This window comes from Schistocerca gregaria, chromosome 3, assembly GCF_023897955.1.
Source record: "Schistocerca gregaria isolate iqSchGreg1 chromosome 3, iqSchGreg1.2, whole genome shotgun sequence".
Lineage (NCBI taxonomy): Eukaryota > Metazoa > Arthropoda > Insecta > Orthoptera > Acrididae > Schistocerca > Schistocerca gregaria.
In genome coordinates this window covers 949044222-949057569 of record NC_064922.1, presented here as the reverse complement: position 1 = coordinate 949057569, position 13348 = coordinate 949044222, and the positions used below count along the sequence as shown (strand labels likewise).

General features: G+C 45.5%; 1 protein-coding gene across 1 annotated transcript in view; it reads right to left on the bottom strand.

Moving 5' to 3' along the window:
• LOC126355722 (uncharacterized) overlaps positions 1–13348 on the bottom strand; it is a 169776-nt gene that overhangs the window by 85018 nt on the left and 71410 nt on the right. The window contains exons 5-7 of the mRNA XM_050006089.1: positions 11333–11559; positions 503–609; positions 177–367 (exon numbers count right to left, since the gene is read on the bottom strand). Coding sequence (XP_049862046.1) covers positions 177–367; positions 503–609; positions 11333–11559 — 525 coding nt within the window. The remainder of the gene's footprint in view (positions 1–176; positions 368–502; positions 610–11332; positions 11560–13348) is intronic.

Here is a 13348-nt window from a genome sequence, read left to right as displayed (position 1 = left end):
TAGTAGGTGTCTGGATGCTTTTGATCAGGTAACGCCAAAGACTAGTGTAAGTAACTGCGACGTAGACTCGAAGGTCCAGTTTGAGTAGGCACAGAGCATGCTGGCAGCTAGTTAGGAAACCAGCTGAGATACAAAAGAGCTGTCGGAGAGCTCTGAATATCTAGGGGATCACTGACCTGGCCACATGACGACACCGTCGACGGTCCGCGGGTGGACCGGCGCGCCGTCGGCGGCGATGACGGAGAGACGGTGTTGCTGTATGCTGAAGCGGAAGGGGCAGACGAGGCAGGTGGCGGCAATCAGCCTCAGGCGGTAGCGCCGGCCCCCAGCCACGTGGAGGCGCGCCAGCGGCGCCTGCGGCCACGGCCTGGACAGCCGGGGGCGGCGCGGCTCCGCCCGCAGTGGGGCGTGGTCGTGGCCGTGGCCGTGGTCGTGGTCGTGGCCGTGGTCGTGGTCGTGGCCGTGGTCGTGGTCGTGGTCGTGGCCGTGGTCGAGGTCGGACTGGTCGCGCCGCTCGCGGCCGGGCGGCACGGCGGCCAGGGCGGCCTCCACCAGCCACGGCTCCAGCGGCCGCACCAGCGACGCCAGCGACGGGCCCGGCACCGAGTCCTGCGCACATCAGTCAAACTCCTGGGTGTCCAAAAATGTCACAGCTACGTTCTGGACTAATACTCTCGTTTTTGTTGTACGTATCTACACTGCTTGCCAAAAGAAGCAAAGCACACTTAATACATGATCGGAAGTCGATTTAACTTCTTAGGCACCATTGGTGGGGATGTACACTGAGGTGACATTATGAGAGAGCGATATGCACGTATACAGATGGCGGTAGTGTCATATAACTACTTTTTTTTCTGCCTGACAGTAGGTCTTGTCATGGGGGAAGTCTTCTCACAGAGGTCCACCGCATCAGGGAAGTGATTCCAGTGGTGGTTTCCCTCCCTTTGCCTTCCAGTGATGATGATGAAATGATAATGAGGACAACACAACTCCCAGTCCCTGAGAGAAGAAAATCTCCAACCCAGCCGGTAATCTAACCCAGGCCCCTTGGCAAGTGTTATATACACAAGGTATAAAAGGTCAGTGCGTTGGCTGAGCTGACAGTTGTACTCAAGTGATTCATCTGAAAAAGTTTCCGACATGATTATGGCCACTTGACAGGAACTAACAGGCTTCGAATACGGAATGGTAGTTGGAGCTGGGCATTTCAAAAATCGGTAGGGAATTCAATATTCCGAGATCCACAGTGTTAAGAGTGTGCAGAGAATACCAGATTTCAGCCATTACCTCTCACCACAGACAATGCAGTGGCCAACAGCCTTCACTTAACGATCGAGAGCAGCGGTATTTGCATAGAGTTGTCAGTCTAATAGACAAGCAGCACTGCGTTAAAAACCGCAGAAACCAATATGGGACGTATGATGAACGTATCCGTTAGGACAGTACAGTGAAACTGGCGTTAATGGGTTATGACAGCAGACAACCATCTTGAGTGGTGTTGCTGACAGCACATTACCTGCAGCGTCTCTCCTGGTCGTGTGACTATATTGGTTGCACCACACTGGACTGGAAAACAATGGTGCTCAGATGAGTCTTGATTTCAGTTTGTAAGAGGTAGGGTTCAAGTGTGGCAGAGACCCCACAAACCCATAAATACAAGTTGTCAACAAGACACTGTGTCAGCTGCTGGTGGCCCCATAAATGTGTGTCTTGTGTCTACATCGAATAGACTGGGTCGTCTGCTCCAACTGAACCGATCCTTGACTGGAAATGGAAAAATTTGGAAATTTGTGGTAAGGACTGTGGGACTAAACTGCTGAGGTCATCAGTCCATAGGCTTACGCACTACTTAATCTAACTTAAACTAACTTAAGCTATGGACAACACATACACCCATGCCTGAGAGGGATCGGACCTCTGACGGGGGGGGGGGGGGGGGGGGGGGGACTCGCGAACCGTGACAAGACGCCCTAGACCACAAGGCTACCCCATTACCCCATGTGGCGACTGCAAATGGTTAAGTTCCGCTACCTGGAGACCGTTTGCACTCATTCATGAACTTCAGGCTTCCAAAAAAATAGTCAAAGTTTATGGATGGCAGCACATCATCGATAGGGCGACAGTTGTTCGCAGTTGGTTTGAGGAATATTCTGGATATGATCTGGCCACTTACATTGTCCGACATGAATCCCATCGAATATTTATGGGACAAAATCGATAGTTCAGCTCGTGGACAAAATTCTGCAAAGGCAACACTTCCGCAATTACAGATGGCGATACATGCACCGTGGCTCAGTATTTCTGCATGGAACTTCTGACACCTTGGTGAGTCGATGCCACCTCGAGTTGCTACACAACACCCCAACACCGAGCAAAAGAAGATCCGACACGATATTAGGACGTATCCCATGACTTCTGTGACCTCAGTGTAAATCATCAGAGTTGCAATTTTCTGTGAGAGGCAGAATGGCGACTAGGATGTATTTCTGTTGTTTGTGTTTAATGTTGTTACCAGACCTGGTAAGTTATATGAGGGGCGTGAAGAGTGTCAGATGTTCAGTGATGAAAGACTCGGAAATGCCACGTACTCCCCTGAGACAGCGTTATCAGCACCTGGCAGAGTTTAAAAGGTGCCTCATCATGTGTCTCCATTTGGCTGGCTGGTCAAATCATGCAATACCCAAATTTGTAGGGAAATCGTACATGATAGTCGCCCGACGTTGGACTGCATGGGAATGTGGAGACAGGCTCATTCGTTGTCAATGTTATGGTCAACCACGTCTGAGCACCACAAGGGAGGATTGTCATGCTGTGCATCAGGCATATTTTAATGCCATCTGAGAACAAGTGGTGGACTCTACTGAACTATCTGTGTCATCCTCAACCACTGGTCGAAGGCTAGCAGCGAGCAGGCTGGGAAATTGCCGTCCCATGAGTAAGTTGCTGTTAACACCTCAACAAGAACAGCTGCATTTGAGGTGGTGTCGTGAATGGGAAGCATAGACTGCTGATGAATGACGTCACACCGTTTTCAGTGATGAATTGCAGCTGTGCACTACCCAAGATGACCAACATCGGCGAGCATAGCGAGCGATCTGGGGAGATATTCCATTCTTGAAATGTTTTGAGATGTAGAACAGTGTTACTCCTGCCGTCATGGTGTGGGGACCCACTGGGTATGACCACAGGCCAGGGCTGTTAGTAATCAAGGGGACTCTGACGGCACACAAGGCTGTGTCACGGACACTCTGCTTTCTCCTGTGTTACCTCTCAAGCAACAGTATTGTGGTGTCATTTTTCAACAGTACAAAACTCGTCCACACATGGCACGTTCCTCCATCAACTGTTTGCTTGATGGAGAGGTACTCCAGTGGCCAACAAAATCCCCAGATCTGTCCATGATAGAACGTGTATGGGACCAGCTCGTATGTCAACCCTTTCTAAGTGCCAGTATATGGGATGCCAAGGACCACTTACAGTTGAGCACAAGCTTGCTTCTGGAGTCTAATAACGGCCTTAGGCCACCCTTTCCAATCTAATCACTGCATGTATCCAGGTTATTGAACAGTACAATGTTATACTGGCAAGTGGGCCTGTACTGTCAAGTTCTTTGTAAATTTGACTAATTTTATAATAGCCGGTATAACATCAAACATCTAAGGTTGAATAACAAGTAGACTGTCTTTCTTCTACTGTTACTGTATGTGTATGCACCCTCTGCGACAACAGTCATAACTAGAACCAGCTGCTGTACAATCCCATATTTAGGAAAGCTGTCTGACAAATTAGCCAAACCCTCACATCATGCAACAACAAAACTTCATTTTATGTAAGAGGCATTGCAGTCCATATTCTGTTCAACAGCAAGGACAAAACAGAGTTATTAAGTAGTAACACTTGTGTCTATAAAATCACTTGTAATGCCTGCAACAAACTGTGTAAGTAGCCTGTGTATGTTTTTGAATGTTGGCAGCACGATAGACTGCATTAATAAGTCTGACAGCGATGTGCGCCCTCTTTAAGAGACTCTGTGTGGCTGGTCGGACTCGCAGTTGGAGGTGAACGGCCGGCAGTGATGGAGGTTGAAAGTTTATAATTAGCAGAGATGGAGGTTAGAGGTCTGCAGTGTTAGCGCGAGAGATTTAAAACTATTGATGATTATATAATTTTAGAACCTCGATGTCAAGGACGATTATATATTTTTTGAACTGGATCTCACATTTTTAAGGCAAAATTTGCTAAATACATTGTTTGCTCTGCAACAAAATCTTTCCTTTGCTAACCACGTGCCTATTAGTAATTGGAGCCTACAGTGGTTAGAATCTTTTACTTAGCTGGCTGTATTGGTGCTTTCTGTATCGCTGTACTTCGCGTAATGAAGATTTTTTTGTGACGTAAGTGTCTTATGAAACGTATAGGTTATAGTTAGGATTTCTTCTAATTCAGGGCCATTCTTTTGTCTTAATTATTTGAGCAGTCAGATTGTGTATGAGTTGTATTTGTCATGAATAATTCTGTAGGTCAGATATGAAATGATAAAGACAAGCAAAGTGACAGTACGTTGTTTCACTCATCAGTTTCAGAATTAAATTAAGAAGTTTCCCCTTCCCAGTTATTGAAATGTAAGTAAAAAAACTATTAAAGAAAGAAGTTTCAACTGTATATTCGTCAGACATGCAGGGCCATAACAGCTAGGTTGATTTAACACGAATACAGCTGGAGATTGCATAAATCAGAAATAATTTGTACGGAGCCTGGCGCTCATTTGAAACATAATTTAATATATACCTTTGGCGAACTTCAAATCAATATAAAATCTCTTTCTTATGTTTCACTTAATAATGATAATAATAATAATTGATAACTACTGAAAGGAATGGATAATAACTGTCCTCCATTTCAACTATGGATGTACGATGCACCTTTGCCGAATATGTGCTGAAGGAAGGACGCATCTACCAAATCCACACACAAGTACTACATGTAGCCAACAAAGGAAGAAAACTAAGCATGCTAAAAGCACGCGAGATAAACAGACGTTTAGCCCAAAATCTCCAGTTGGTTCTAAGTTATCAACTACAGCTAAGCACATCCTCACTTTTAAGCTTCACATAATGCTGACAACCAGTCACATACCCACAAACCTTGACACATACTGCAATACAAAATTAAACCCAGCTGACTTTCCTATTCCTTGCTTAATAAAATACTACAGTATAACTTGTAATACTTCAATATTGTATATTTGAACCATGTACTTTGTTTAATATAGTCCACTGAATAATGATATTATTTACAACGTAAAACATGTTTCTTTCTGAACATAAGTTGCGAGTGTTCAGTTACAGCATCATAATCATGTATTCCGTAATAACGTAAGATTATGTATTCTAATTATTATGTATAATACTGTCCATTGCCTTGAGTTTGGTGTAAAAAAAAGAAGTTTGTTGCACAACATAAATGAGAAGTATTCATTTTAACAGTATCTCAGAAAATGAAATCCATTTAACCTCTAATATTGCGTAATTTAATAATTCATTGGACTTAACAATGTCTATTGTGTAAAATGTAATTTCAACATTAAGAAAGAAGTTCGGTGCACGACACGCTATTCAAGTGATTGTACCTTCACCTATAATATTCGGTTACCTAAAAAGCAGTGTCCCTTCCAGACACTAGACAGTTGTTTCCTGAAGATGGCCTAATAAGCCGTAAACTGGTTCGAAATAAACAAAAATCAGTAGAACAAAAACTGTGTACTTGTTATTCAAACTTAAGTATGGAATTGTTCTATCAAGAAGTTCCAGAAGAATCCTTAAAGTACCTCATATATCCTTTCAACCCGTGAATTTTCATTTCCTTGCAACTTCTGGCTGCTTCTTTCTTTTGTCAGGCGATGTATCTGCAAACAACATTGCTAAATGTCAGTTTACACTATGGGCCTAAACAGGCAGAAAACGTATAGTGGAATTCATCTACTTAACAACACGGAAACAGGAGGTCAACGAGTAAACGTGACCCCTTTAAAACTTGCGCGCTGACAGTAGCTGCCATAAGAATCGATTATTACGCAGTTGATAAATAAACCATATAATAGTTCGTCCCACCGCCAAATTTCAATCCCATCGATACGAGCAATCAGAAAGCTTTTCATTCCGAAAAGTTCTAATTATTGGCATGTTAGCGGAACTTAAGTAGGCGGCTCGTTGTTCGTGCCTGGATAGCTCAGTCGGTTGGAGGATTGTTCACGAAAGGCACGGTTCTGCATAGAAGCCCAGATTCGGTGTGCAGTTTTAATCTGTCAGGATGTTTCAAACAGGGCACATTCCGCTCCGGGGTGAAGTATTCACTGTAGAAGTGGTAATCAGGCTGCAAATGAAAGCCGCAGACACGCATACCGAGGGCTCAGTACTTGTAATATACCATTTGCGAACAATGCCTGTGTATTTCTGTGGCTATTGTCTGTGAAAGGGCCAGTTTGTGAGGAGAGGGAGCGGGAGTGTGTTTCTACAGCGTGGAGCTGATGTGTCGGTCTCTCCTTAATCCTCATAAGTGGGCAGCGACCTTAGCACGCGAGGCTGGCTGACTTAAGGTCGAGTGATGGATCTGTGATGATCGGCGTTTTCCAACACTTGCAGCGAAACTTCTGAAAGTGCTCAACAGGGAGCAGCACATTCCAGAAGCACTGTAGGTGGGAACAGGAAACGGCCAATGAGAATGCGCCTGATTCGGATTGGCTGGAATGACCAAACGTTAAACAATTTCGTGGAGTGGTCGGGAGCTGGCGAAATCGAAGTGTACGAGGTGCGACAATACAGTAATGAGACTGATTTTCTTTGCAAGATGTGGCAACCCTGCAGGCTTGTGTAGACACAACATCTTTGACTGCTGAGTCGTGAGTTGTGCTGTAATAAGTTAACACGTGTTTGTGTCTCTCGTCACTGAAATGGAACCACATAATACTGCGCAACGGTATGGCATTTCTTTTTGCGTTAAATTAGGTGAAAACGCGACGAGAACTTACAGTAAGCTTCAGAAGGGTTTTGGAGAGAATGTTATGTCAATAGCTCAAGTTTTTCGTTGGCATTGAATGTTTAGTGAAGGCAGAACGAATGTTGAAGATGGACACCGCAGTGGGCAACCATCAACCTGCTTGTGTGCTTCTTTGATTCCAAGGGAATTATTGATAAAGAGGTGGTGCCTCCTGGACAAACATTTAACCAATATTACTACAAATACATTTTAGAATGAGTTCGTAATTGAATTCTTCGTGTCCGTGACAACATTGCTGATAATTGGACTCTGCATCCCATACTGCTCTGTCAGTACACCAATATTGAACCTCAAAACAAATTTCAGTACTACCCGAGCCACGTTATTCACCAGATATCGCTCCGAGCGACTTTTTTCTATTTCCAGGAGTCAACATGGCGGTCAAGGTACAACATTTTCAAACAACACAAGATGTCCGAAAAGCTGTGACAAGGGTCTTGGAGGATATTACAGGAGATGAGGTTCGTGAAGTGTTACCATCAATGGCAGAAGCGCTGGAAAAAGTGTGTGCAATCGGAAGGGAACTACTTTGAAGGAGACAAAACTAAACTTGACTTGAGCGGTAAGCAACATTTTTTTTTCACATCAGTCTCATTACTTTATTGTCGCACCTCGTAGAAGTCGTGTGTCGTAGAAGATGGAGTCCGTATTTTCGTAGTGCCCTTCAGAAGCTGGTACAGGGTATCTTCCATGATCAGTAGAGTTATTTCTTGCAGCAAGTGAAACTGAAAGAGTTCGAAAGTGCGTTCCCTGCGCCGTCACGGATTTGCAGTTGAACTGTCCGGTGTTCTAGAAGAGAGTTGACTTTAGGTGATCGTACACACGCTAGATTCGCAGAGTACTTATATCAGGCTGCGAAACCTGTAATTAGCTGGACGATAGCGTTCCAGCGAATGACGTGGATCTGTCGAGGTTTCGTAGAAACCAATAAAGTACATTTGTGCCCGAGAAAATTTGAGAATGATATTTTTGTGTGATTATTTCCTACAGACTTTGAACTATGTTACTGTTTTGTTGTTGAGGTGATTTTCGTTGGGAGTTGTTAGAAGCCAATTTGAGACAGTGTACTAAACTGTTAGCCGGCCGGTGTGGCCGAGCGGTTCTAGGCGCTACAGTCTGCAACCGAGCGACCGTTACGGTTGCAGGTTCGAATCCTGCCTCGGGCATGGATGTGTGTGATGTCCTTAGGTTATTTAGGTTTTAGTAGTTCTAAGTTCTAGGGGACTGATGACCTCAGATGTTAAGTCCCATGGTGCTCAGAGCCATTTAAACCATTTTTTGAACTAAGCTGTTAGCGCTGATTATATTCCAATACAGTGTTCGGATCTCGAAATCCTTCTGAAAGTAGTTGGACTGGTCCAGCGCATTAATTATTAACTTTTTGGTAGTGCAGTGTTCAACACTCTCTTGCAGGTCAATACGAAGCTGGCAACCCTTACTTATAATGCAACACTTTTTTTTTCTGAAAGCAGGTTCGTCTTGTTCAGGACTACAACACGCCATATTATTCCCCAATCTTTTCGCTACAAAATCCTACTTTTCAACGTAATCCCCGTTCAGTGCGACGGCCTTATTCTGCCTTAATGCGAGGGCCCGTCGACGTCGGAGCCACGGTGTTGCTGAATCAATAACCTCACCATCACCCACGTGCTGCTTCCCGCGGACCGCATCCTTCTAGGCCCAAGCGGATGGAAGTCGGAAGTAGCGTGATCCATGCTGTAAGGTGGATGAGGAAGATCAGTCCAATGAAGTTTTGTGAACTGCTCTCGGATGCGCAGACTTCTGTGCGGTCTTGCGTTGTCATGGAGAACTTCGTTTGCATTTCTGTGGCGACGAACGCTCTGCCCTCACGTTCCAACACTGCAAGAGTCACAGCTGTCTGCGACCGAAGGGCACGCGTGAGATGGGACGAGTAGGCGCGACCTTGTTGAGACGATCACAGATGCCTCGCCCAACGAATCGCCGTGCTTTTGTTCACTTCCAGCTCTCTGTAGATATTCTGCAAGCGCCTGTTAAAATGTACGATCCTCGGCTTTTCCGTCAAAAGAAACTGAATGATAGTTCTCTGCTTGCAACGCAGCTACATTACAGACCACAGGGACTGAAATGGGAATATTTCACGTTGTTCCATAACAAATTCCGCATTTTTTCAACCGAAATTGGCCGACAAAAACAATGTGTTGCACTACTTATTGAATGCCCATTGTAAACTGTTTTTATGTGTGTAGCAGTGTAGACTAAAAAGCTGGATCAATCAATAAACGATTAGGATTAAATCTGTGGAGCACTACATCATGTGCGAGGGGCGTTTGAAAAGTCCGTGCAAAGTCCGAGAGATGGCACCACTGGTGCGTATCTGTGTCATCTTTAGATAGTACCATCGCCCGCATCTCGTGGTCGTGCGGTAGCGTTCTCGCTTCCCACGCCCGGGTTCCCGGGTTCGATTCCCGGCGGGGTCAGGGATTTTCTCTGCCTCGTGTTGGCTGGGTGTTGTGTGTTCTCCTTAGTTAGGTTTAAGTAGTTCTAAGTTCTAGGGGACTGATGGCCATAGATGTTAAGTCCCATAGTGCTCAGAGCCATTTGAAGCATTTTTAGTACCATCTTTTGAAAAAACGAACACCAAGTTGCAGCCATATTGGTCTGTTTCTTTGTGTTTGGCATTCGTGTGAACCAAGGAAGTCGAGTGATTATCAAAAATGGACAAAGAAGAATTTCGTGTGGTGATGAAACATTACTTTAAGAAAGGTAAAACGCCTCAGGAGACTAAATAGAAGCTTGATAAACATTACAGTGACTCTGCACCTTCGATTAGAACAGTTTATAAGTGGTTTCAAATTTTTTGGAGTGGCCATATTGGCACAAGTGCTGCTGGACATTCTGGACACCCTGTGGAGGTTATGATTCCAGATATCATTGATAAAACCCATGATATGGTGATGGATGACAGACGAGGTAAGGTGCGTGAGATTGATAGCGGTGTGGGCATCTCGAATGAACGGATAGATAATATTTTGCACAAACATTTGGACATGAGAAAGCTTGACCAAAATCGGAATCGTATGAAATGTAGCAAGGATGGTTTGCAGCTATTCAGGAAGAATCCGCAGGACTTTAAGCGTCGTTTCGTCACTGTGGGTGAAGCATGGATATATTACCGTACTCCTGAGACCAAACAACAATCTAAACAATGGGTTACCAAGGGAGAATGTGCACCCAAAAAAGGCGAAGATCATTCCTTCGGCCGGAAAGGTTATGGCGACCGTGTTTTTGATTCGCAAGGGATAATCCTCATCCACTATCTGGAAAAGGGTAAAACTATTACAGGTGCATATTCTTTATCGTTATTGCAGCGTTTGAAAAGCGAGCTGCAAGAAAAACAGGGGCGATTGGACCGCAAAAAAGTCCTTTTGCATCACGACAATGCACCCGCACACACCTCAGCAGTTGTGGTCGCGTAACTAATGGAAATAGGATTGCAACTCGTTTCACATCCCCCCCTTTTCTCCAGACTTGGCTCCCTCGGACTACTGTTTGTTCCCCAATTTGAAGAAATGGCTGTGCGGAACAAAGATTTTATTCAATTGAGGAGATCATTGCAGCAATTAATAGCCATTTTGCAGTCTTGGACAATTCTTGTTATTCGCAAGGGATCAGCAAGTTACAGCAGCGCCGGACGAAGTGTGCAAGTCTACAGGGAGAGCAAGTCGAAAAATAGAAAAGGTTTGCCGGCCGGAGTGGCCGTGCGGTTATAGGCGCTACAGTCTGGAACCGCGTGACCGCTGCAGTCGCAGGTTCGAATCCTGCCTCGGGCATGGATGCGTGTGATGTCCTTAGGTTAGTTAGGTTTAAGTAGTTTTAAGTTCTAGGGGACTGATGACGACAGTAGTTAAGTCCCATAGTGCTCAGAGCGATTTGAACCATTTTTACAAAAGGTTTACCCCAAACACATAAGTAGTTTTTATTTTTGCACGGACTTTTCAAACGCCCCTCGTAATTTGTCTCGTGAGCTGTACATCGCCAAGAGTGTTAGGATTCCGGCTGCAGCCTACAGTAGGACTCTGTGCTGTGCTACGGAAGCTCTGCAGCAAGAACGGAAAGGACGTTTCTACATCTACATCTACATCCATACTCCGCAAGCCACCTGACGGCGTGTGGCGGAGGTGCATTACAGGTGCATATTATTCATCATTAATGGACCGTTTGAAAAACGATCTGCAAGAAAAATGCCGGCGAGTGGACCGCAAGAAAGTCCTCTGGCGTCACGTCCGGTACTGACCGTCACGATGCCGCGGCCGTTGATGAGGAAGGCGTCCGGGTTCTGGCCGGCGCGCCGCTTGCGGAGCCCCGGCAGGCGGTGGTCGGCGGCGGTGCGCAGCCAGTCGGTCACGACCACCACGTGCGCCTCCAGGTCGTGGTCGTAGAGACGCGCCGCCAGCCAGGGGTCGCGCGACCGCGCCTGCCGCACCACCAGCGCGCCCACCACGCCCTCCAGCTTCTGCACGCCTGCGCAGCACACAACACCACCAGTGCTACTGGAGAGCACTGCCTCTGCCGCACTGTCTTAAGCACTGTTCTAAGCTACTCGTCTTTTGTGTCCTCGGAGTCTTTCGCCATGGCATATACGAATAAAACGTTCTCGGTTCTCAAGCCGCGTCAGTCTGAATAAAATCCTCGAGCTTCCGATCACCATCTTCGCCATCGTCGTCAGGAGTTCACTGACTCCCGGAGCTCCTACGGTTTCCCGCTTATATAGGCAACATGACATTATCAGCAGCAAATCAGACAGACCCACTGCGGGGCACGCGCATAAGTCAACCCGGGCAGCTAGCGGAGCTGTTGCTCGTGGCGGCACTCGCATGTGTCTCTATTAACTGTCTGCGTGATGTTAAGTTGCGCACGTGACCAGCAAAACCCCTAGATGTGTCTTCAAAACAACACGTGTCGGATGAGCTTGCCAGAAGGCAGGATATCAAGGATCTGTTACAACAGTCTTGGGCCCTCTTGTCTCAGGAGAGCACACAAATACTTTAAGATTCCATTCCCAACCAAAGGAGCTGCAATGCCACACTGATAAGTGGGCTAAAATGGATAACTCTTTGTAAATTTGACTTGATTTTTGTAACCACAGAAATCGCAAACTATCTGAATTTGTGATGTTGATTTCGTTTCTTCTCCCCTTCCTTTGTGAGGCAGTGTGTTTTTAACATTCACTTGCGTATTGATTATTTGAAAGCGAAAAAAAAATCAGTTTTACGACAGTCAGACTGAGGCCTTGACGACGATGGCAGAGGCAGTCGTTTTACACTTTGTTGTTATTTCACTCTGAAACCCCCATATGGGTGTCTGCGAGCTGTAAACGGTAAAATTTTCCGCTCTTGAGCGAAGCGAATGAGAAAATATATAATGAGCAGGAGAAACAAACATAAGGGATGCTTTTCTATTTTCATTTAAAAATGACAGTTGGACAGCTAAAAACCGAATACATATATACATTTTGGAAACACATCACAGAATGGTATAATTCTTCTGATAAACAACGCCAAAGCACCGCAATTTCACTTAAAATTTGAAGGACCAGCACTGGTGTCGAGTATTGTGAGAGGAGAGAATGTATTCCATAGCCTTGATGGGCATGGTAAAAAGACAGTGGTGTGAGGGGTAGGAGAACTATGAATGTGATAGGTAGGAACTGAGACCAATAGTGGGAATACAGATGGTGGGAAAGACTGAGGGTAAGGAATAGTGTGATTTGTGTGTAGGATAGTAATTCCAAGAGGAAAAGGATAGGGATGGATGGAGAGGGTAAAGGAGAGAGGAGCTCTGATGTGAAGTGAAACACCTGGGGAAGAAGTAAAGTTGGTAGAAGCAACAAGTATTGGGGTAGATATCTCTGTCAGGGAGAGGGAGTTGGTTGAAGTTGCGACTGGATAGGATATGGAGCGTGTATAGCTGTGTATAGGTGTAGGGACGGAGAGCTGTGTGTGTAAAGGCATGGCAGCATTATAGGGCTTGTGATCAGAGGAGAGGCAATTAGATTAATGGAATTTAGTTTGCAGATAGAGATACAGAGGCGTTCAATGTGTGTGAGGAAGGGTGGGAAATTGATGAGGCACTATGGGATTCATGTGGGAAAGATATATGGATATGGAAAGTGAGATGGAGCACATGAAGTTTGAGAATTTGGCGAGACATATACAACTTTTGTGGGGTGGAAATCTATGCAACATTTGCATAGCAGACAATGGTTGGGATCAGTGGACAATAGTGGAGGAGTGTAATAGGCAAGTTCGAC